General features: G+C 39.8%; 1 protein-coding gene, 1 long non-coding RNA gene and 1 other non-coding gene across 3 annotated transcripts; 2 read left to right on the plus strand and 1 right to left on the minus strand.

Moving 5' to 3' along the window:
* Nucleotides 1–1,741: 1,741 nt before the first annotated feature.
* Nucleotides 1,742–17,280, minus strand: LTA4H (leukotriene A4 hydrolase). Its single transcript, XM_055710661.1, has 19 exons — nucleotides 17,063–17,280; nucleotides 15,905–16,035; nucleotides 13,718–13,838; nucleotides 13,130–13,198; nucleotides 12,358–12,462; nucleotides 9,965–10,017; nucleotides 9,294–9,366; nucleotides 8,841–8,981; nucleotides 8,576–8,599; nucleotides 7,495–7,565; nucleotides 7,276–7,387; nucleotides 6,210–6,354; nucleotides 6,025–6,128; nucleotides 5,615–5,685; nucleotides 4,994–5,048; nucleotides 4,080–4,175; nucleotides 3,503–3,585; nucleotides 2,598–2,702; nucleotides 1,742–2,271 (listed from the first exon to the last, which is right to left on the minus strand). Exons 1-19 carry the CDS (start codon nucleotides 17,210–17,212, stop codon nucleotides 2,151–2,153), a joined length of 1,830 nt encoding a protein of 609 aa, XP_055566636.1. The 5' UTR covers nucleotides 17,213–17,280; the 3' UTR covers nucleotides 1,742–2,150.
* Nucleotides 17,281–17,381: 101 nt separating this feature from the next.
* LOC129736118 (uncharacterized) lies at nucleotides 17,382–21,927 on the plus strand. Its single transcript, XR_008732299.1, has 3 exons — nucleotides 17,382–17,513; nucleotides 21,372–21,433; nucleotides 21,558–21,927. It is a non-coding gene; the product is annotated as an uncharacterized LOC129736118 (long non-coding RNA).
* On the plus strand, nucleotides 17,497–17,568 carry TRNAD-GUC (transfer RNA aspartic acid (anticodon GUC)). The gene has a single exon. It is a non-coding gene; the product is annotated as a tRNA-Asp (tRNA).
* Nucleotides 21,928–22,148: the final 221 nt, after the last annotated feature.

Genomic DNA, 22,148 nt, shown 5'->3' on the forward strand with positions numbered 1-22,148 from the left:
TGGAAAACGCTGCTAGAACAGGTAGCAACAAACATAAGGCCACACCTGCACACTACTGAGCCTCGTGCTGCTGTATCATCCTCCTTTTGCAGGCAGATGCGAAGAGGAAAAGATGGGGACAAGTATGTCAGATGGTGCCAGAACAGTTTAGCAATAACCACGTCTGCACTGAAGCTGAAAATACTTTTGTCTTTAAAGACAAAGCAGTAACACCTCGTAGTCCATGCCATCCTCAAAAGCGTTCCCAGCAAAGGGAATACTATGAAGAGCACTTACCTGGGGTTGAACTATTCTAAGGAATTTTAACTCAAGACCTATCAGTGGGAGTCTCTGTGTGGGAGACACTGCCCCAGCAGAGCAGGACGCTACCAAAAGCCATGCATGCCACTTTTTTCTTTTCCCAGCTCTAACAGCAAGAAGCCAGAATTACCTGGCAGCACGAACTCCAACTGCCAAATCACTATATATGATAGATTGGCTTTTACAACAAAATGTTGCCACAAAACTAGTAACGTAAAACATTTCTAAAACAGGGCACAGGAGTTCTCATTGCAATCTGACAGCTTGAACCAGAACCTGTTAACACCAGATACCCTCCTCCTACCAGAGCCCCACCCGAGAGAATCCCCAATCAGGTGATGCTGTAGCAGAAACCTGGTTAGATTTTGGAATCACATCAAAGAAATTTCTAACCTGAAATATAGAAGAATTATTTTCAGTGAGTTTTCCAGCAGAAGTTATCACTCATTCAGAGGATTAGCAAGAAGGGAATGAATGGCTCGTTAGGTCCTTAACACAGGAAGAAAGCCTGCTCTTCAGACACAAGGAAATTACACTACTTTTGCTCCCAAAAAAGCCAGTCTTTTCTTGTGTTTATTAAAAACTGAGTATCACAATATTCATAGAAAGTATTTAAATTGATTTTTGAGCCTCAATCGGCTAGGACTTAATTTTTCTATCATTTTTACATAAACTACTTAGACATACATAAGTTAAAGTTGAATGGAAGGACTCAGCATGCCTCAAATTGGTAAAATATAACAAGGTATGTTCATGCCTTTATTTGTATTATAGCTGCCAGCATGAAAAGATGAGTCTCCTGGTAAAGTACGTAACTTCATCTACTTGAAAGCTTATACTGATCAACACTTAGAACAGAAATAAATTGATTGGTAGGCTTTCCACACCCACCTGAAGTGGTATTATTACATCCAAGCCTTTTGCCATGTATTTGGTACCTTCCTCCTCTAAACCAGCGCTTTTTATTTGTTTGTTACTCCTTAATATAGCGGTTTCTCAGATCTAAATCCGTGTCAACAGATCTAATGCTAACTGATCTTCTCCAGGAAAAGCAGTTCTTTCAAACTCACTTCAAAAACCAATCTACAGATGGCAGTATTCACAACAGTTTCACCTAAACCACTGACTTGAAGTGCTGCAAGAACTGTAAGGATAACAGCCTTTTTTTAAGTTTTTAAACTTAGAGATAAGTTGTTATATTAGCATGTCCAGAATTGATTAAAAATTGCAAATATTAAAAAATTCAAGCTGAGGATGGAAAGACTTGGGCTTTAGTGCCCCCCTGCAATAATTAGAAGCTTTGAAAATACATAGTGGGTTGAAATCTGTTTAGGTTTTTGTAGTCCTCTTAGACCCGTAATAAGAATTTCTCCACAACAAAGAAGAGTAAATAAAACTGTTATTTCAAAAATTTTCATACAGATCAATACACAGACAAGCAGACAATGAAAAGATTTATTTTTCAGACTTCAGACAGTGGACCTTTCAACCACATTGCTATGAAAAAGAAAGCTGTGCACAAAGAGCCATACCATCCACCAATTAATTTTCTGTGTTTTTGAATTCCACGACTGACAAACGACTACATCTTAGAACAGCTTTTATCTGTGTTCTAAAAATTGCTTGTAACAAAACCATTCTCCCGATACCAGAGATTTAGCAATTTTACTGTTTTACTTGGAAATGCAAAACAGAAAGTACTGAACTTGAGGTGGAAAGTTCATTTTAAGCTAAATTAGTACTAAAGCAGCAGAGCACTTTATGGCATAACCAAGCACGCATATCAACAGTTTGTGGAATCAGTCTCTTCTTTCAGCAACAAGAACATTTCAGAGAAATCAGTAAATTTGTCACTGATCCAGTTTCAAGTCTTTGCCCACAAGCATTGAAGTGACTGGGTGCATAGAGGCTCTATGCTCCAGAAATGTCTTTACAGCCAGATCTTGACACTTGTCAAAATTGTAAAGGTCCCTGTAAAAGGAGGAAAAAAAAGAAAAAACCCAACTCATTATTACAAAAATCCTTGAAAATAGTACAATGGGGGTTTTCTCAAGGTTTTACTTTTGCCTTGAAAGCTTCGCATTAAAGTGTATACCGGAAGACTAAGCTCTCTTCTATCCAAAAAGTCAGCAAGTGGAAAGTGACTCTGAAGATAAGCTTGTCCACAGTATACAGAAAATTCTGTATTATATCACTTTGAAACATAACAAATACACGTACAATGTCAAGTATTATACATTCCATTATACTAAAAATGTCAACAGCATGAGCTCCTACAATTTGGAGATTACTGTTACCTGAACAAGGGTCGAGTAAACTTCATCCTGCCCTGATCTGTTGCCATTTTTAAAGCCAGAGGAATAGCTTCTTCCCACCTGGACTTGATACAGAGGCGCAGCCATCTGGGGAGAAAAAATAAAATAAAATAAAAATTACACTTTTATGTTCATTTGTGATGATTACTTAGCTCACAATTCTTTTCCTGGGCAGTGCTGTGTCACCAGGGGAATGAGATTCTAGCTAAGTTCAACATTAAATATTTAGTGCCTGACTACCACATTACGGAAGTGGACTTTTCTATAAAATAGGAAAAAATTGCTTCAAAGTTTCTCCAAAATGGTCCAATGATCTTCTGCAGCTATGTATCTTTTATATTACAGTAGTGTCCAGATGCATCACTCAGAATTACAGGGCACTTCTCGTATTTGACCAAGTGATTGAAAAAAACAACAAAAAAAACCCCAAACAAAACAACTCCAGCAACTGGCATGTGCTTGTTTGGTTTTAAAAATAAGAAACTGACAAGAACTAGAAACTATACTGTATATTTAAAATACTTGGGTTTTTTAATAAGAAACAAAGAGCTCTAAGTTAGTTAAGGCAGAATAACCATGATTATTGCAAATGTATCTAAGTACATAACAGCAACAAAATATGCAATACTTCAAGATACTTGTTAAGACTGTTTATGTCCTCAAGAATACCTTTTTTTTTTTTTTAAACAACTGGCATGTGTAAATACAAAGTGCTCTGGTAAGCATGCTTGCACGTGCACTGACAAAAAAAACACCACCACAACAACAAAAATCCCCCAAAACCTACACCAGTTCTGTACAACAGTATGTCTCAGACATTTATGAAGCAGGACACTTTGTTTTATGAAAGCATTTAACAGTAGAAAAATGCCCATACTAGAACTAACCTGAATCTTATTTCAGAATTGTTTATAGCATTGAAGTCATACACTTGCTGCATTCGTTGGACATGTGACACTGGAAGAGGAGCCTGAAAAAGTATATTGCATAGTCAGAACAAGCCAGAGGCACACTTCAAGCCACATACTCCAAAAATAAACAGGTTCATGCAAGAAGACTGATGTTACAAAGGAATTAAAAGTTTACCATGACAAATATTTGTATTTGTTCCTTTCACCTCCTCATAGTATTGGGGGAGGAGCAAGGAATAAACATTAGCAAATTCCCATATCCAGTATTTTCATTCCATTTTATTTCTAGCTTAACATCAAATGCAGACAAATTTAAGCACCTTACAGTTTTGCTTTTACCTTTCAGTCCAAAATACTCTGTATGTCACTTGTTAGCTGAAGAGCCAGACATAATCAGCGAGGCACGGATGAACATTTTAGTAACTATGTATGGCAAGAGCAGATTATTTTAGCAAGTTTTAGAAGAAAACAGACAACTTAATTCCAAAGCACACTTGCGAGTTCTGTCTGCTTTTATGATACCAAAATCAAGTTACCCCAGGCACACATTTACCTCCAGAAGCAACAGTGCCAGGAACTCAATCAACTGATGAGATGACATATCCTTGAGGTCTGCTGAGCTGAATGAGCCCAAATCACTCTCTTCCGCCTAAAAGAGAATGGTTACTTAAGTTTTTAATAGGTATTTCAAAGCATAATCAGCTATAATTTCTTGTTTGGAAATCCACATTTACTGTTGTGTCATTCCACATAAAAAAAGATACTGATCTGTATTTGTGCAGGATGTTACAAGAAGGGGAAGGGAGGGACTTAAGCTACCGCCTGATGCTTGGTATTCTTCACTTCAATTAACTTGTTTTCTCTCCACTAACATTTTATCTCCACTGCCTTTGTCTTAAAGTGAAAAATCAACTACTTTTTTATGTAAAAAGCAACATTAAGGAAGTTAAAGATAACATGCTAAATACAGTGAAAAGCCACAGAGCTAACAAAAGGAAGGCATGCTGAATTCTCTATTAGTTGTATGAATTCTGTGCTTAAAATTATGAGAAAATTGTGTGGTATTAGTTACTTATTATGATTTTGATAAGAAATGCATACTAGTCCAGTGTAATGTAGGGAAACTATGGCTGATACAATATAATCAGTAATATAGAGATACCTTGGCATTTGTTTTTAAATCAAGCCGTAACATCAGTTTCAAAAAGATTATTCCCAGTTTGTTTATTACACATAACAAAAGCTGGCTGTGTGTCTTGTTAAAATACGTACTGCACTTCACATACAGAAGTCATAGCAAATCCACAGAGTCTGTGATAAAAGGCTAGCTTATGAAATGCAAAATCCCTGGCAGCCATGAAAACACTCTCTCTCAGCAAATGACAGACTTCAGAAGAGAATGGCTCACTATACAAAGAGAACTAGCTTTTCAAGATACAGGCACCTCGGTGTTCTTTGACCACTCACTTTGATCCATCGTTGGCTCAAGGCAACACAAGCATTTGCTAGTGTCATATCATACCTGTCAAATATTAAAAACAAAGGATCACACTTCGGAAACACAAAAAGCTCCTGCAATATTTTCACAAGAATGGTTATACGTTATTTTCAAACAGCTCCACATTTGTTCATTGTAGGCTTGAACTCAATATTGCAACAAATTTTTCAGAAGATCTATTAAAACACAATATATTTCAGTTTTAGTTAGAAGCACTTTGTGCATAGGTGATACTATCCTTTGATCCATACACTCCTAAAACGACCAATACTTTTGAGCACATACGCTCACACATTTATTATAGCTTATAGCCAAAAGAAGAATATTGCTGTAACAAACTGCCAAAAAAAAAGAATCTGTCCTGGCAACTTTCAAAGCAAAATGAATTTCTACCAGAATAAAAAAATTGAAAATATTAACAGCTACGCATTTTTCTCCTACATGAATTTCTGCATAGTACTAGGACATTTTCTAATAAAAGGTTTGGGGGAAGACTTTCACCCTGTTTACAAACTGCTTCATGACTGCGTTTGGAAAATCATGTGCAATCTGGAGAAGGAAAAGATGAGCTATGAAAGAATGCAGCTTACGTAGGCTTCGCTGGTGGCATTCCTGGAGCATAAAACCATGAGTTCCAGTCAACTTTATCAAGAACAGCTACCTAGAAAGCAACACAAATTCTTATTCAGTTTTATATGTTATTTTTAGAGAAAAGCTTATCCTACGAAAACTAGTTTCAATCTTTTTAACATCTCTCCAATTACCCTGGAGAATCCTATACAGATTACTTCAAAACAATATTCCTTTCTAGAAAAAAAAAAAAAAAGGCCTATTAATGCAAACCTGTATTTGTAAGAGGCCAGACTACATCATATTAAAATCTTGAGATAAGTAAGAGAAAGATAAAGAACAGGTCCTTTCAAGAAGGTAATTCCTGAGCTATGCCATAGTTTCACATAATTAAAAGGTTTCAAGCAATTAGTTTTAAATACTAGCCAACCTTATCCTTGAAGTATGAGTACAAGAACTTCTTCCAGTCCTCCGTTACTATGCTCTTATAAGCAAACTGCTGAATGTAAGCCTTCAAGAAGCCAATGAAGACATCTAGCAGTTAAAAAACAAACTGTTTCAGCATTTGAAATTGAAATAGGAAACAGTAATACATAAAGTCTGACTAACACTTACTTGGTCCTCCAAGAAGTTGTTCAAGGTAAAAAAGCAAAGCGAAGCCTTTCTCATACGGAACAGATGAATAGGCAACATCAGGATCTACTTCACTCAGGTTAGGGATAAGGTTAGTTAGAGGATTTTTATCTCCAAGAGTATTTATCTGTTATAAAGACACAAGAAAATATAATCACTAGGAAAACTAGCACTCTTGCAAATCACTACTAATCCCATTTATAACCCATCCAAAACTAGGGTGGCCTCATTTCAAAGCATTCTTTCTCATTCTCCTTCTTCACATTGTGAATCTCCACAAAACCTATTTACTAATCTGTTTTATCAGTGTCTGATCGTGTATCAAACGGAAAGGTGTTAGGATCAGTCACTCTGTGCTCCAGTTGTCTCAAAGCAGTTAATTGCTGTCATGTCTGTCATAAGCATGAGCACCTAGTAAACTGTATTTATCCCTTTATTAACAAACTATTTAAACTACTTGATTTAGATGGGTGGTATAAAGAATAAAATCCGAGGAAATACTCATAGTAAACCAGGTAATCTGCATCACCAAACTGAATGAAAGGGCTGGAAATATCACAGGCTGGAAATCTGAAAACTGTAGTTCAACTATGCTACTTAAACACAAAACTAAACCACCTTCCTAGGCAGTAACAGATTAAGAATATGCTAAATTATAATGCAGTACACAGAAAAAAAAAAATCAGTTACATGAGGCATTGGAAATTCTGATGGTCATGTTTGCAGATAATTTTGACAAGCTTTCAGCTGCTTGTATGTTAACAGATAATACTGCAATTTAGCCATACCCAGAACAAACAAGAGAGTCTATAAAGATATTCACCCTTACAAAACAGCTTAGAACAGTTCAAAAAATCTGAGTATATTAAAACTATTACCTTGGGAAGAGATCATATATCTTGGAATCAAAGTTGTTCATCCTCTAATAAAAAAAGTCTTAGAAAAGCTGACTAGAGAAGTCTTATTTGTAGGTAACACAACAAATCAGCTTTATTTTATTTAGGTATAGGCTTAAACATGAAGTTATCACAACTTTAAAAATATTTACCGTGTTCTGCAGTTCCCTCCAACCTCCCAGGGCCTGAAAGTGCCTGAACTGCTCACCAAACAACTGACCACCAATCCTGCGTTCCAGGTATACAGTATGTCCCTCATTCAACCTGGAAATACATTGATAAAGTCAGCAGTTTGGTAAAATGAATTTAGTTGGTCTCTTTACAGATTAACTATAAAATATGATTTGCATTGCATTGAACATCACACCTACCAAAAATGCTCCCATGTTTTGTTTGTTACCAAGTTTCCTGTCCAGCTGTGAGAGATTTCATGAGCAATAACCTAAACCACAGAAAACAATGACAGATCTACTATTTAGACTCCTCTGAAAAACGAACATCAAATCCCAACAGAAAAAAAAAATCCTAATGGAATCTCATTCCCTGCATTACATCCCCAAAGCCAGTTAGCATTCACAGCTCTGTAAACTTATCCATATGAATTTTATTTAGAGGACTAACACTATGCTACTGAACCTTCTCCAGAAATAATTTTGAATGGCCAGCCTGCAAGTCATAGAGTCACACTGATCAACAAAAATAATTCCTCTGGTAGTACAGTGCAGGTTTATGAAGTCACATTTCAGAATACTGGACCCATGCCAAGTGACAGGCTAGTACTACTTTCCCCACGTAAGCAACTTCTGCAGTGCTGAGATGTTCTCAAATATCAAATAGTAAGAAAACAGTCACCCCCAGAAGGATAATGAAGCATGATATATTAAAAAGTATCCATGTCAAATATTTCAGTACTATTGGGATAAGGCAACATTATTTTTATTTTTAGCAGTGTATCAGTCTAGTAGAAAGACATGAGATAAAACTGCATCCAGAATACTCAACCTTCCAGAAAAACCAAAATTTATTCAAATCATACTCATGATTTCTGCTTCAAAAGAAAGCTGTACACAGTGTGAGTTCTAGTGCATACAGACATATAGTGAAAGAAGTTCTCTACGAACAACTTCACTGAGATCAACTCAGTTGTGGGTTTTAAACATATCTATACACAGGACAGGACAAAAGATACTGACCAGCTTACTTCAGTCAGCCCCCTAGGCACACAGACACCCATGTTGTTTTCATCTCTTTGTTATACAAATAGATGTGTCTCCAGTTTTCTAAAGTTTACTTAGAACTAAAACTCACTTTGTAGGACTTCTTGAGTTACTGCCTTAACTTTTAATTCCCCCAATGAAAAAGAGACCAAGTTTTCAGGTATCTATTACAAGAAGTTAAGACACAACTTCAAGTTGCATTCTACTTGAAGACATGAACCTATTTTGCACTTACATTTGACAGAGATCGATCACCTGCCTAAAAAAAAAAAAAGACAAGGGAATTGTCAGTTCAAGTAAACATCAATATATACTACTTAACGCAGTTTCACGGATGATCACTATCTGCCTCACTGCAAAGCAGGCAGGAACATTTACAGTTCTTGCTAAAGGGAAGGTTAATCCAATTTAATTATCCAATAATCCAGTGATTAATATTCATCACTTGATGGATAAGCAAGCCCTAAGCAAAAGCTGACTTTTGTCAGTGTTACACTTACCAATAGTGTTGGAGTTACAAAAGTAAGACAAGGATTCTCCATACCACCATAAGGAAAAGAAGGTGGCAAGACTAACAAATCATACTGCCCCCACACATAGGGTCCTGCTAAATCTTCTGCTATTTTCAGCATAGCTTCAGCCTGAAACAAGAATTCACATTAGTTTCTAACATGACTTCTGACTACAAACACTGAACAAGTAATAAGCTATGGATCCTGTACTTCGTTCTGTTTCATCTTGGCATGTCCCACATGCAAAATGAGTACAAGACCGAATCAATATTTATTTTCAGTAGTAGTTTTGTGTTCCAACAGAACAGCAGCATTTTTTGGGGTGGGAGGTAGAGGAAGCACAGCTATACATGAACAAAACACTGAACTACAGTCTGTTCCTTTTCCAATACTATGTTAAACAAAGTTAGTTTACAAAAGATTTTTTTGTAAATTACCCACCTCAGCAAATTCATAGGCTGACTTATCCACTAGTTCCTTTTCAGCCCACACCAGTGTCCTTGGGCCAATCTTTCTGTTGAAAGTAAAAATGCCACTAAGACACCATGAGCCAGAAATAATTCTATGGGAAACTAATACAGAGAGCACATGTTTAACTGCTCACAAGTACGCCTTGTTGCTGAATCTTTGTCACTTTTTCCTTTCCATACTAAAGTAAGTTTTACAAAACAAAACAAAGCACACATATCCACTCTTCGGGACACATAAATAGAACGTACATTTCTGCAAAGCCGTAATATAAAAGCATTATTATGGGTTAGATTAACACATCCTTGTGCAGATGAGCAAGGAGGCTGAAGCTATAATTTTCTGCCTCTTGTATATGATGAGGCTCATCTGTTACCTGAGGAAAAAGATACTATTCCCAGAACTAGAAAAAGCTCTTAGCGGTTCCAATCAATTTCAAACTCTTCACGGTATTTACTTAACTTACAGCAAAAGTATACTCTATAGAAAAAACGATGCAAGAGTGAATCAAGATACAAGCAGTTTGTTAACACACTGGTTCACTGAAAGACCTTTTAAAACTAGAAACAAGACCAAGAAACAAAAAGAATAACTTAAGTTTTATTATGATTATTAATATATATACTTGGTGCAGATGCACTCACCTGCTTTCTAAAGCTCCAACCACTAAAGCAATCAAGTAGCAAGGTATGGGAACCTAGTGGAGAATGTGAGAAAAAAAAGAAAACTTATTTGCAATGTGAGCTATCAACACAACTGATTCAAAGAAAAACAAAGGTATGTAAATGAAGAAGTGTGCGTATTTCCTCCACAGTTTCCTGCCTTATATTATAATAAAGGCATTGTTTTCTCTCCCCTAACGGTATTTCTTTATCTACAAGTAGTACTTGTTTCACAAATGTTTCATGTAAAGGCCACAAAATTTTAAGTATCATCTCTGAAAAAAAATCTGCCTACAAAAATGTCACTAGTTCAGCTACTGGTCAAAAAGAAAATCAGTTTTCCATATTCATTCCAGTTCCATTAAATTTTATGGAAGAGAAGTTAGGAGATACTGCTCAGATAAAGGGCAGTTGTATCACACAGAAAGACACAGGAAGAGCTTTATTCAATTCAGGTAAACAAGAATATTTATGGATACGAAAGAGTCAGCAATATATATATTTTATTTCTAAATTTGGAATTACAATAAATTCTAAATATTCGTTATTTTAATGAAAAATATTCCAAAATGACAGTATCTTTATAGAGAAACGCTTCATCCCAGTGCTCTGGGGAAAAAAGGGGTTAATACAGCTGTCCCTGTAAGAGTTCCATTTTATCTGAGTAAACAATATTAAGTATGTAACACTTTAAATCATAATTACTTGAAGACAACATTTCAGAAAAAAATTTTTCTAGTATCCCCAAACCATTACAATATAATTTATTAAAATACCCATATCATGTGTGTTTTAATTTAACATATTAACCCACATAATATATTCTTGAAAAGATTTAAGTCCATTGACTTGTGTTATAGACAAGTTACTAAAAGACTGTCAATATAGCCCTACGTTTTGATGCCCAATTTGCTAATCTGAAATTTTGAAATTACTTCAAATTTCAGTGGCTCTTGGGTTATAAATTCATTTTTACAGAGGCTGCTCACCACTATGCTTCTTACCAGCTTGGCCACGCAGGAACAAAAAAAAAGCAGTTCTGGGTGAGCTCAGCACAAATGCATACCCCAGTGTGTGATGCATTTTCCTTTTTTGTCTAAGGAAACACATGCCTTTTTAAAAAAAATTAGTCTCATGATTCTCTATGTTAGACGATGCATATGTCTTTTTGTGATGCATTTGTCTTTTTTCATTGATTTATTTTGTGTTTAATGCATTCTGACTTCTTTTGTTGAATGAAACACATGCCTTTTCTAACAAATTATTTTAACAGCTTTCTATATTAAAAAGGGTAGTACAATTTCAATTAAACTAAATGTTATTCCTTGTACAGGTCCACCAAACTTACCAACAGTGTATTTCCAGATAACATACAGCTCTGGATACATAAAACATAGAAGCCTTATGCACTAGACCAAGAGTGGCAAATGTTTTGGCTTCACAGAGAAGGCAGAACACCACACACAGATCTCACAGATAAGGTCACAATTATTTTCCTCTCTCCCTCCCCTCTCGCCTCTCTCAGGTTTCACACAGCAGCCAAATCAACCCAACAGCTGCTGCAGTTCAGAGTAGGTTTCCCTCTTCTCGCCAGTCACACAATTCCATCCCTCCTTGCAGTCATTCGGTCCCCTCAGCAGCCCAGATCAGGTCACTAAAACAATTTCTTTTTAAAATTTAAGTTAATTTTATCTGCTTGTTCAGCAAAATGTACTAGGTTCACCAAGGGACCCCATAAACATCAGAACTGTAACCCAAGAAGTTGTAAAACAAAAATGCCACAACAGTAAATTGAGATTGCCACTTTAGGAGCAGTGGTATCATTAAACTAGCTGCACCACTTAATAAAACTTCACAGTCAGAATGGTAATCTCTAATTAGCTAGAGATAGTTTCCATAAAACCCAAAGTTGTCACCTTTAAATAAAAATAAAAAAATATGTTGTCAGAATTTGCCTAACTTCAAGTTACAAATTGATTCCAATGCTCAGCTTCACTGCTGAGATCCTGGTAAACTTAAAATCTGCAGGACCCGTTTTCCAAAACTCACTCTCATGTTATTCAAGTCCATGCATTACTTCCCAAGAATCAGCGCAGACAGAAAGGGTTTTGACAGTACTAGCTTTCAGTATACTAAACATCTTCAAAACTTGAATTTGGCTTTTCAGGGAATGCCAAAACAGCCAGTAAACATCACCTGATCTGGGTGACTTTCCAGAGCTGGGAGATTCATAATACCTCATATTTCTATAGTGGCAAAGATCCATCGTAAGTCACATGATTTAGCAATGACATCAAAACCCCATCTGAAGTGACTGTGAACTGCACGAGTTCTGAATAAGACCTTAAGCATCTTTACTAGCCTGGAGCACTTACATCCTGACTGAAATGGTATATCTTCCGACTGCTGTCCTCTGGGTCAGGCACCTCTCCATCACGATTAGCACTCATAAGAGCCACCAGCTCTTTAGGAACAGATATCTGAAACAGAAATTTTGGTTACCCAGCCATGAGGAACTCAGGTGGCACACATGATTATACAATATACTAGAAGCAGCAACAGCAAAGAGAGTAGCCCGGATTTATTCTGTTAACTCCTCTCCACCAAGTAGAATATAAGGCATATAGAACATTTTGTCTTAAAGCTGGCAATATTTCATTAACCAGAAAAATTACCTCTGACAGAAGTTAAAAGTTTCACTTTCTTCATACTCCTGAACTGTAATGTCATATTGCACATCTTGCTTTTTGCTTTCTTATAACAATCAGACTATTTTATACCAGGACTGCAAAGATCCCTTAACTATGTACCAGTATATATTACTTAAGGCATATATGAGAGTAATTTCAAGTACTACAACACTGTTTGTTGCTTTACTGACAGCTTTTCCTGATTTAAGAAGATATTTCTTTCTACTACAGCACTTTTTTCCTTTTTTTGAAATAAAGATACATGCGAATGAAAAAGGAGATGATATATACCTAAGAAAACGGTAAAGCTAGGGAAGTGCCACAGGGAACATGGCTCTTACATTAAGATTACAGTTGTCATTCTTTGTTTTTATTTTAGGCCACATGCTGGCAGCTACAAAAAAATACAATTCACCCACTGTGTGTCTTTAGACACACATGACTTAGGTTCATCTACCTCTGCATAGTAGGTCAGTTTCACAGCAGGTGTGTCTTGGCATGGAAAGATGGCTCTGCAGTGGGTAGCCTGGAGGGGATAAAAAAAACCCAAACAACAACAGCTAAACTAACAATCTTTCTAATGCAGAGACATTGATAATGCAGATATATAGAAATAAATCAAACATAATATATTGGGCATCTATACAGCTCATCCAGAGAATTAATTACCTACAAACAAACACTTCCTATCACATAGCATATAGTAGTTTTCATCGTTAAGGCTTCTCTAAAAGAAATAACAGTAGGTAAAACAGATCAATAGCCACATATATTGATTGCAGAGGACTGCATGTTCTTCAACAAGAACACTAGAGAGGGTAAAGCAGATCTGGAATGATTAAATTGCAAATATATAATAAAATCTCAGCCACGTCCTGACTTATTAACTGCTTTCATTTAAGACCTTTGACACTCACAACAAGTTATGGGCTACTGTACTTTTTCCCATGTCAGCCTTCCTCTCCAACTCTCTGGAAACCAAGGGGTATTACAGCAGTATGTCAATGAGTTTGAAAAAAAAAAGATATTTTAAAATCCACTCAACCTGACACTGGCTGAAGAGAAACGGGTGTTGCTTTCCAGAAGTTTGCTCTGGAGTGAACCATTGGAGAGCTGAAGACTTCGGAGAGCTTTCAAAAGAGATTTCAACAATTGCTTCTTGTCCCCTGTGTAATAAAGAATACAGTCAGACTGTTTTGACACAACTCCCAATCACTACTGAAACTCTTCCACAAAGATTCTGAAGAACAGGTCTGCAGCACTGTCCAAAAGCATTAAAATTATTAAAAACAACCTCTCCCTTTCAATTATGATAGTGAAAATTAGCCAGTTTATTTTAATTTTAATGTCCAAGACACTTCTATTATTTTCTTTACTAAGCAGAAATTTTTCCTCTCTTCTCTGCAAGGCCAACATGGACTTTAACCAATTTGGATGAGCTATGTACATCTAGTTTTGTCCCAACTATCTAACGCTGTACACATAAGTATAAAAAAACCTCACTGCAATAAGCAAACAAAAAAGTCTATAAAGCCTATAAAAGAACATACATGTTTCAATAACATAGGATTTGTGTATTCTGTAAATGAAATTCAGATTTTGCAGCTGATGCTATGTTCTTTAAGTATGTTCCTTAAGCAGAAAAACATACATCAATACGGAAAACAGTAATCCTGAAAAACCCTGTTAACAGTAGGGTTAACAAGAAAAATAAAAATCATTCACATTTTATTCAGGGATTCAGAACATGTCTAAAGTAAAAACTAACAGTTCTGTGCAAGACAGGTATCAGCTCGCTAACAAGACAACACACACAAACCTGACATTCATACTTTTTATTTTTTAAAACCATTATCATTACCATCACTGACACCAAAAGCACACAGAAGTACTTGCTTCTGTTATGGGAAAGTTCCAGGTTACACATGCAACTCTCCGGAATTAACAATCCAAGCATAAAACAGAACAAACTTCAGCTGATCAGAGGAACCGGACACTAGATAAGCTGACTAGGTATATGTATCTGGTTTATAACCAGTATTCCAAAGTACATACTTGACAAGAAAAAGAGAAAATAATTTATATTACTGTTAAGGCACATTGCTTAGTGAACAGTCAAGCTTTCAGCTGCAACTCCTACCCTTTCCTATCACAGTTTTATTGATATTTTCATGGGGGACTGTATCTCACGCAAGACTATAAATTCTTACGATCACAACTCATAACTCCCTCTTTGTAGCTTTTTCCTTACAAGGAAATTAGCAATAAAAAGAAAAGCTGAATGCCAAACAAAAACTGGCCTATGTTTCTGCTGTAGCCTGTTTGTATTTAATTTGATCAGTTTCATATCAGATCATGAGCGTCTCCCTAGAAAGGGCAGCTATTGTATGACATTCTCTTCCACATTGTATGTTTCTAAATCGCACTAATTCAGAGAACAATGACAACAAAAAATAAGTAGAAACCAGACATGAGTTTGTAGAGGTAGTAAACTTCTGAAAACAAAACAATCAGAACCAACTTAGTATACAATTTTATTTATATAAAGGAACTTCCTTATACAACCACAGCTTGCAGGTTGGGCACATGCCATACCATGCAGTTACAACATACAAATTGCCAAGAAATTTACTGTAATTTGTCAACAACTTTTTAGTTTTGCAACTGAGAAGGTAGACTATGATAGTTCATTCTCCATCATGCTGTTAAAACTCAAGTTTCAGTTTTTAGGGATTTGGGCCTAGCATAGTCAATACAATGAAAAATTTATTATTTGAAAACATGTTTCTATATAATCAGAGTCGTAACCTGCAGTTCTAGAGAAATGCAGGATCAACTCTTGTATGAAAAAGGCAAACAGGGCCTGTAACTTGGTATGTGCCATACTGTAGCAATTCTGAACATGACACAATTCAGGTAGTTGAAGCAGAAAGAATATTACTGACAAGCAGCACTGGAAAAGTTGTAATGCATTACACATCATTCCACTATTTTCTTTAGCAACTCATTTTGTACATGGTGTAAGCCCTTGGGACCCGTACAAAGACTCCCAGAGTTTTGGCTGTCTAACGAAAGCCAAATACTAAATTTATCTACATGATCATGCCAAATAAATGCATCACCCTAAATTTATAAAGTGTTTGCAAGCTTTACACAACGATCCTACAGGCACATAAGCACTTTACACAGTGCATTTTGGAAACCACTTAAAGAAACAGGCAAAAATGCATACCTTCTTAGTTCAAAAGGAAGTGTGATTTCCAGGGGGGTCCCCTTGAAACTGTGCTTTTGTCCAAAACCAAATTTTGCATCCTGTCCATTTACGGTCACTTTAAATATCTGTAGGTCTTTTGTATCCAAGACCTGTAATGAAGCAAATATTACATACCCGTTAAATAGTGCAATAATGAATGTAGCACTCATAAAATCTTAAACACAAGTGTCTCTGAAGGAAAAAGTATTTACTAAGCAAAACCAGAAAAAACTGACTGAGCACTAGGAACCAGCGTTTTAAGAGAGCAGCACTCAAATTAGAAAACTGGAGGGCAAAGAGGATGATAACCAACTTCTGACCGTGGAAGTGGAAACAAGGTAACTACAAGGGACTTCCCAGTGCTGCTATGAAATGAGAATGATAGAAAAGGCCCTGCCAACGTTTCCACCCTGAACTACCCACTAAGAATCTAGACTTCCATGCAATGGAAGGTGAGTTAAATAACGCAGCATGACTGAAGTGTTACTCTTTTATTATTAACAGGATGGTTTGGGGTTTTTTTTCTATAAGATGTGCCGACCAAAACGATTTTATGGAGCCAGCATGCAAAAAGCCCACAACCCCCAAACTTCGCTTTGCATGTTAAGCAAAGCTGATGAAGTTTATACGTGTATTTGCGTAGCTAACCGAGAAAGTAGCTGGCATAATAAAACACAGACGTGAAAAAGCCGTAAGCGTAGTTTTCCAATGGCTCATTCCCATCTTTTCGGCAACAGGCTCTTCGCCATTTTAAGGGGAACGAACGCATGGCTGCCCTTCCCTTGCACGACGCGCCGGCTGCAGGCGCGGCCAAGCGGGAGGCCCGGGCGGCGCGGTGTGAGGAGCGCGCAGGGAGCGCGCAGGGGCCGCGGGCGCGCCCGACCGGCCGGCGGCTCCAGCCCGGCAGGCGGCAGGACCGGCGGGTCCCGGGGGTGAGGTGGCCGCCAGCGGCTGCAGGGAAGGAGGGACCGGGGCGACGGCCGAGGGGAGACGCCGCCGAGGCGGCCCCGAGCGGCACGGCCCCCGCACCCCGCCGCTCCCCCTCCGACGGGCGCCCCGGAGCGACCCCTCACGGGCCGCCGCCTTCCCCGCCGCGGACAGCGCGGGGGTCGCGCCTCCACCCCGCCCCGCCGTTACCAGGCAGCGCTGCGCCTCGCGCTCGGCGCGCGCGGTGAAGGCCGCCGTGCCCCGCAGCGCCTGCGCGCCGAAGTCCACGCGGCAGCGCAGGTAGAGGTGGCGCGTGAGACAGCAGGAGGGCGACGCGAAGGAGCTGGGGTCCGCCGCCATCGCTCGCGCGCCGTCTGCCCCGAGCCGCGCGACCGCGGGCAGCGCCGGGGCCGCCCCGCCTAGTGCGGGAGGGGTGCCCGCGCTAGGGCCTCTGGGAGGCGTAGTCCCGCCCTCCCCGGGAAGCGCGAGGGCAGCGCGCGGAGAACTACGAGGCCCGCGGCGCATCGCGGGAGGAGGCGGCGCGGAGCGCGCCGGGAAGCCTGGTTGGCCGCGCGGAGCCGGGGCCAGGCTGGGAGCGTGGAGACACCATGTGGCGGCTGGTAGACGACTTGCGTCCGTACAGTTCCTCGTTAGTATAGTGGTAAGTATCCCCGCCTGTCACGCGGGAGACCGGGGTTCGATTCCCCGACGGGGAGGTACAATCATTTTCCTCCCTTCCACGGCCGATGCGGCCCCTACCCTACAGGCACAGAGCAATTCTTTGCGAAATTAAAGCTGTTGCAGACAAGCGCTGGTAGAGTACCGCGGCTTTAAAACAGGAAGCACAGAAGAAAACCACAGCTGGGGCTTGGCTGCCTACCTGCCTCAGGCCTGAGGGGGCCTGGAGGCCGCTGGGGCAGCTGCAGGGTTTTACAAGCTCAGCTGCTTAACGGAGAGAACGGCTGGGGAAAGGATTTTCATAGTTAAATGGCTCAAACAGCTGAACACGGGGGTTGATTAAACCTTCCAAAAATGGTTGCCTTTTTTGTTAAATTAAGATGGAAGAAAAAAAACCCCACACCCCAGCCTCACTGAAACCAATGAGGTGGAAACAATGGGAAGAAGGACGGGTTAAATGTGGCAGAAGAGGGACGGCAGAAGGCCAAGGCAGCCTCCTGGCCTGTAGCAACGCAGCCCCTCACTTTAATCCTCAAAGTGGGAACTCTGGAGACTGGGAACCCCCAAGGCTGCGCTGATCCCAGCTGGAGCTGGTACTTGCGGCCAGCTGCCAGCCGCCTGCTGCGCTAGCTAAGGGTCTGCTGCAAAACATGCGTGAGCCTCCAGCGTCCCTGCTTGCATGTACTTAGTATGGTTGGAAAAACCTTTTTAGGCAACCCTCCTTTTTTTGCATGTATGTGTGTTTTTAATCCTTCTGCGGAAAGGCATCGTTTATTTATTTATTTATTGACATTTCAGCGCAAGGTTGCTAAAAGACAAACCCTCATTTCTGTGGGCGGGCAGCAGATGCCAAGCAATGTGATGACCCAAATTTCTCTTTTTCCAAGTCAGGATAGAATGCCACAGTTGATCGTGTATAAAAGAGATAAGGAATTGGGATCTGAGGCAAGAGGCCAAGACACCTGGCTGCGAGGGGTGCGGGATGCGTGCCTGGTGTTTAGCGTGGGAGGCCTGGAGGGCCCTGCTCTGGCCCTGGCTTTGTGCACTAAGACAGTTTCAATAAAATTAATCTGATGCCCTGACCCTGGCATTGAAAGCAAATTGTTCTGTACCATAAGTGACCTCACATCAACCACACAAATACAGCAGCAAGGACTCAAGTGAGGACATTATCTCCATGTAATAAAAGCTAAGATCTAATTTGACGGCAAACAAGGGGCAATTACTTTTGACAAAACTTTTCCAGAAGCCACAGACACGTATCACTGAATGCAGAACCTAACCTTTGTCACCCTCAGAAATCAGTTGCCAAAATCACGTCTTCAGCCTGCATGCACACAGTTGTGGGAGCAGCATACCAGGAGCTCAGGGATCCACAGGTGCAGGATGGATGCAAGGCTTGAGCTACAGTGCAAGACCAAGAGGTGCTTTCTGTGGGCTCACCAGCTGGTGGCAAAGCCCCTGGGCCTCCCAAGAGCATCCTGCTGCCTCAGCTGTCCCATCTGGCTGTGACCCTGAGATGGGCACGTGAGAAGCACATGAAGAAGAGGGTGTGTGACATGATGCATCATCCACAGTGATACACTGAAGCTTTGTATAAATGAGCTGGACTAGAGCCACATGCAGACAAGCCCAGATAAACCCAAACAGGAGAGGAAGGGAGTTTCAGCAGGTCTATTGCTGCATGTATTGTAGAAAGAAGAAAAAATAACCTCAACATTTTTCCTTCTGCGATTTCTGAATTTCTTCCCATGCCCACTTCCCTTTCTCAAAATCCACATATCTATGTCATCAGAAATTCAAGGAAACTGGTTTTGTTTAGTAGGCAGTTTATTTCAAAACAGGATGGACCATAAAATGTAAGAAAGAATTATTAGCTCATATGTGTTGGCACTCAGTCAGGCAATTTCAGCTGTCATAAAACAATAAGGGATAATAATAAAAAAATAAGGGATTAGAAAAGCAATGCATTCAAGACAGAAATATGCTGATGGTGCTTTGCAGGCATAAAGTCTTGCAAGCAACTCGATACCTGCTTAGTTGGGGTTACTGTTTTCAGATTAAGCTTTCACTGTGCACAAGCAAACTACCCAAGAGGCAAAGTTTAGCTATAGACCTGCACATTGCAGAGTCCCGGGAAGTCAGTCTCATTTGTGCATGGGCAAAGGTAAAAGGAAGAGGAACAAGTAGCTCAGGGTGTTGAGCAGGGTTTTACAAGGTCTACCTTTCTCCCTCTGTGGGGTACTTTGTTCTCACCTAAGTCTCCCCAAGGAGCTCAGCCTCTTTCCCCTGTCCTGTGGTACCAAATTCTTCCCATGCACACTCACGGTGCTGTTGCACCCCACCTGGCAGTGTGGAGCCAGCACCACTGGAATGCCAGCAGCAATGCCAGCAAGCCCAGCCACAGCTGCCCACGCCACCTTGGACCTCTGTGAGAATTCTGGGTTGGTCCAGGCTGGCTTCCCCGTGGGCAAAGTCCACAGGAGGCACAAGGCAAGGAGCACCAGCAGGAAGCTTCCTGCAGCGTTTGTAGAAAGTTTGAACAGTGGCCAGCTCTAATGAAATCTGGCAGAGCAAACACTGCTGTATTGCTAGCTCTGTGATGGGGCCTGTTGCCACCCTTGGATCATCTCCTGGGAAAATAGCTGCATGAGGATGATAGCTGGGCAGTGGCTGTCCCCAGTCGCTGCCACCATCCCTGCCCTGATTGCCTTGTGTGGGTGCTGTGGGGCAGTGCCCTTGCCAGTGGGAGCACGGCCCCACCAGCTGCTGAGGAGCACCCTGCCCCTGTGACTCCCTGGCGCACCAACCGTCGCACAGGAGCGTGTGGGTCTGTGAGCACAGCATGCCACCAAGGAGCTGGCAACTGAATCCTTTCATTGAAAATTTCCAATGTCTTTACACAGGTCTGGGTCTTCAGGTGCTGCACATTGCTGCAGCCCCACTTGGGTCAGTGGAGCAGCACTAATATAAGCCACATGGGACGCTGACCTACCCGCCAATTAAAAAATACCCAGGCCACCATCAGGCATTTGATCCCAATGCGTACTGTGGTTTTATGACTCCTCCAGACTACCCTGGCATGTTTCCATATTAGCTTATAATAAGGGTAAATTAGGTGTCCATTTTTTCTCCAGTAGCTCTTAACATACTGAGCACTTAATACTTAAGCATAATGATTTACAAGGAACCGTTCAGTTTTATACATGAGTGACTAGTAATGGATTCAGTTTCCTGGGGCAGATAGGGTGGAAAGTATTTTAAAGCAGTATCTTATTAATAGTTTATCCTGCATTTATTTTTGAGCATTTAGAGCATTTATTCTATTTCTTTTTTTCTGAGAAAGGGAGTTTCTCAGTCCTGTCTTCCCCGTGGAAGCCAACTACCATTTCATACAGCTGTATTTCTACATGTCAGATGGTCTGTTAAATATAATTTCCATCATCCTTTTCATTTGGAGGGAACATGTTTTGTAATTTTTTCGGTTCCTCCTTCCTTCTGATTTTTAAAATAGTTTTGCACATGCAATCTTTTTTTAATAACTTCCATGTTGCTAGTCATGCACATAGCTCACACCACCAGAATGATTAGCCTCAGCTTTTAGGTGCTAGGTTAAGGTACCATAGAGACCTAATGTTCAAAGTCACTCATATTATTTCAAAATTAAAGCACTCAAAAATCACAATACCCATTTGAAAATGTTAACCTACAACTTTGGGATACACAATTAAAGAACTAACTTTAAAATTTCCACTTGAACTGACTGTATTTGCATTTCTACACAGCTATGACACAATTAATTTTTACCACTTCAGGGTATGTGGTGTGTTTTATTCTCCAGATTATGTTATTCAACTGTACACAGAGATCTGGCAACTCAAGATTTCATCATGACAGGCTCAGGTAAAGACAATTCCTGCCTCAAAAACAAAAATCTAGATGATGCATAGTTACCCTTTCTGTTAATTTGATGTTAAATGTATATTACACCCCTTAGCCTGCTCAGTATTTTGGGTTTTTTTCTCAGATATTTTCTTTAATCAAGCTTTTGAAATGTCATGGATGGAAACACTTCCTCTTTCTGGTCATGTTACTCACATTTACCGACAGTGGGCTGCAGCATCCTTCTCCATCTGAGAAGCCTAGTGCACGCAAAACTTTATTATACAGACAATTGCAGTATATGAAGAAATCATCTATGTTTTCTATGTATCTATACTTATTAATAGCTTCGTGATCATCTCAATTACCATTTTTAAAAACATCTGCTTCGGCGTGGTTGGGTCCTTTCTGTTCCATGAGGAACAGCGAACCAACCAAACTCATACTAAAATTTAAACATCCAAGAATTGGCATTGAAACAAAAGAGGTAGTATGTATGCTTCACACAGAGCATGTTCATGAGCACTTTGCTTGAATAGGATGCAGATGTACATCTCCTTGCAAAATAAACTTCATGACCACAAAAGGTTTTTTTGTTTCTGTTGTTTAGTATCTAAATGTTTCCAAGATGAGTTTTCATGTTTGTTTTCATAGGATTCAGCGTTAAATGACCTTTTCCTCAGAGATCAATACAAACTGACCTCTGGATAAACTCAGGATATTGTTTTAGGGGTAG

Source organism: Falco cherrug, chromosome 5, assembly GCF_023634085.1.
Source record: "Falco cherrug isolate bFalChe1 chromosome 5, bFalChe1.pri, whole genome shotgun sequence".
NCBI lineage: Eukaryota > Metazoa > Chordata > Aves > Falconiformes > Falconidae > Falco > Falco cherrug.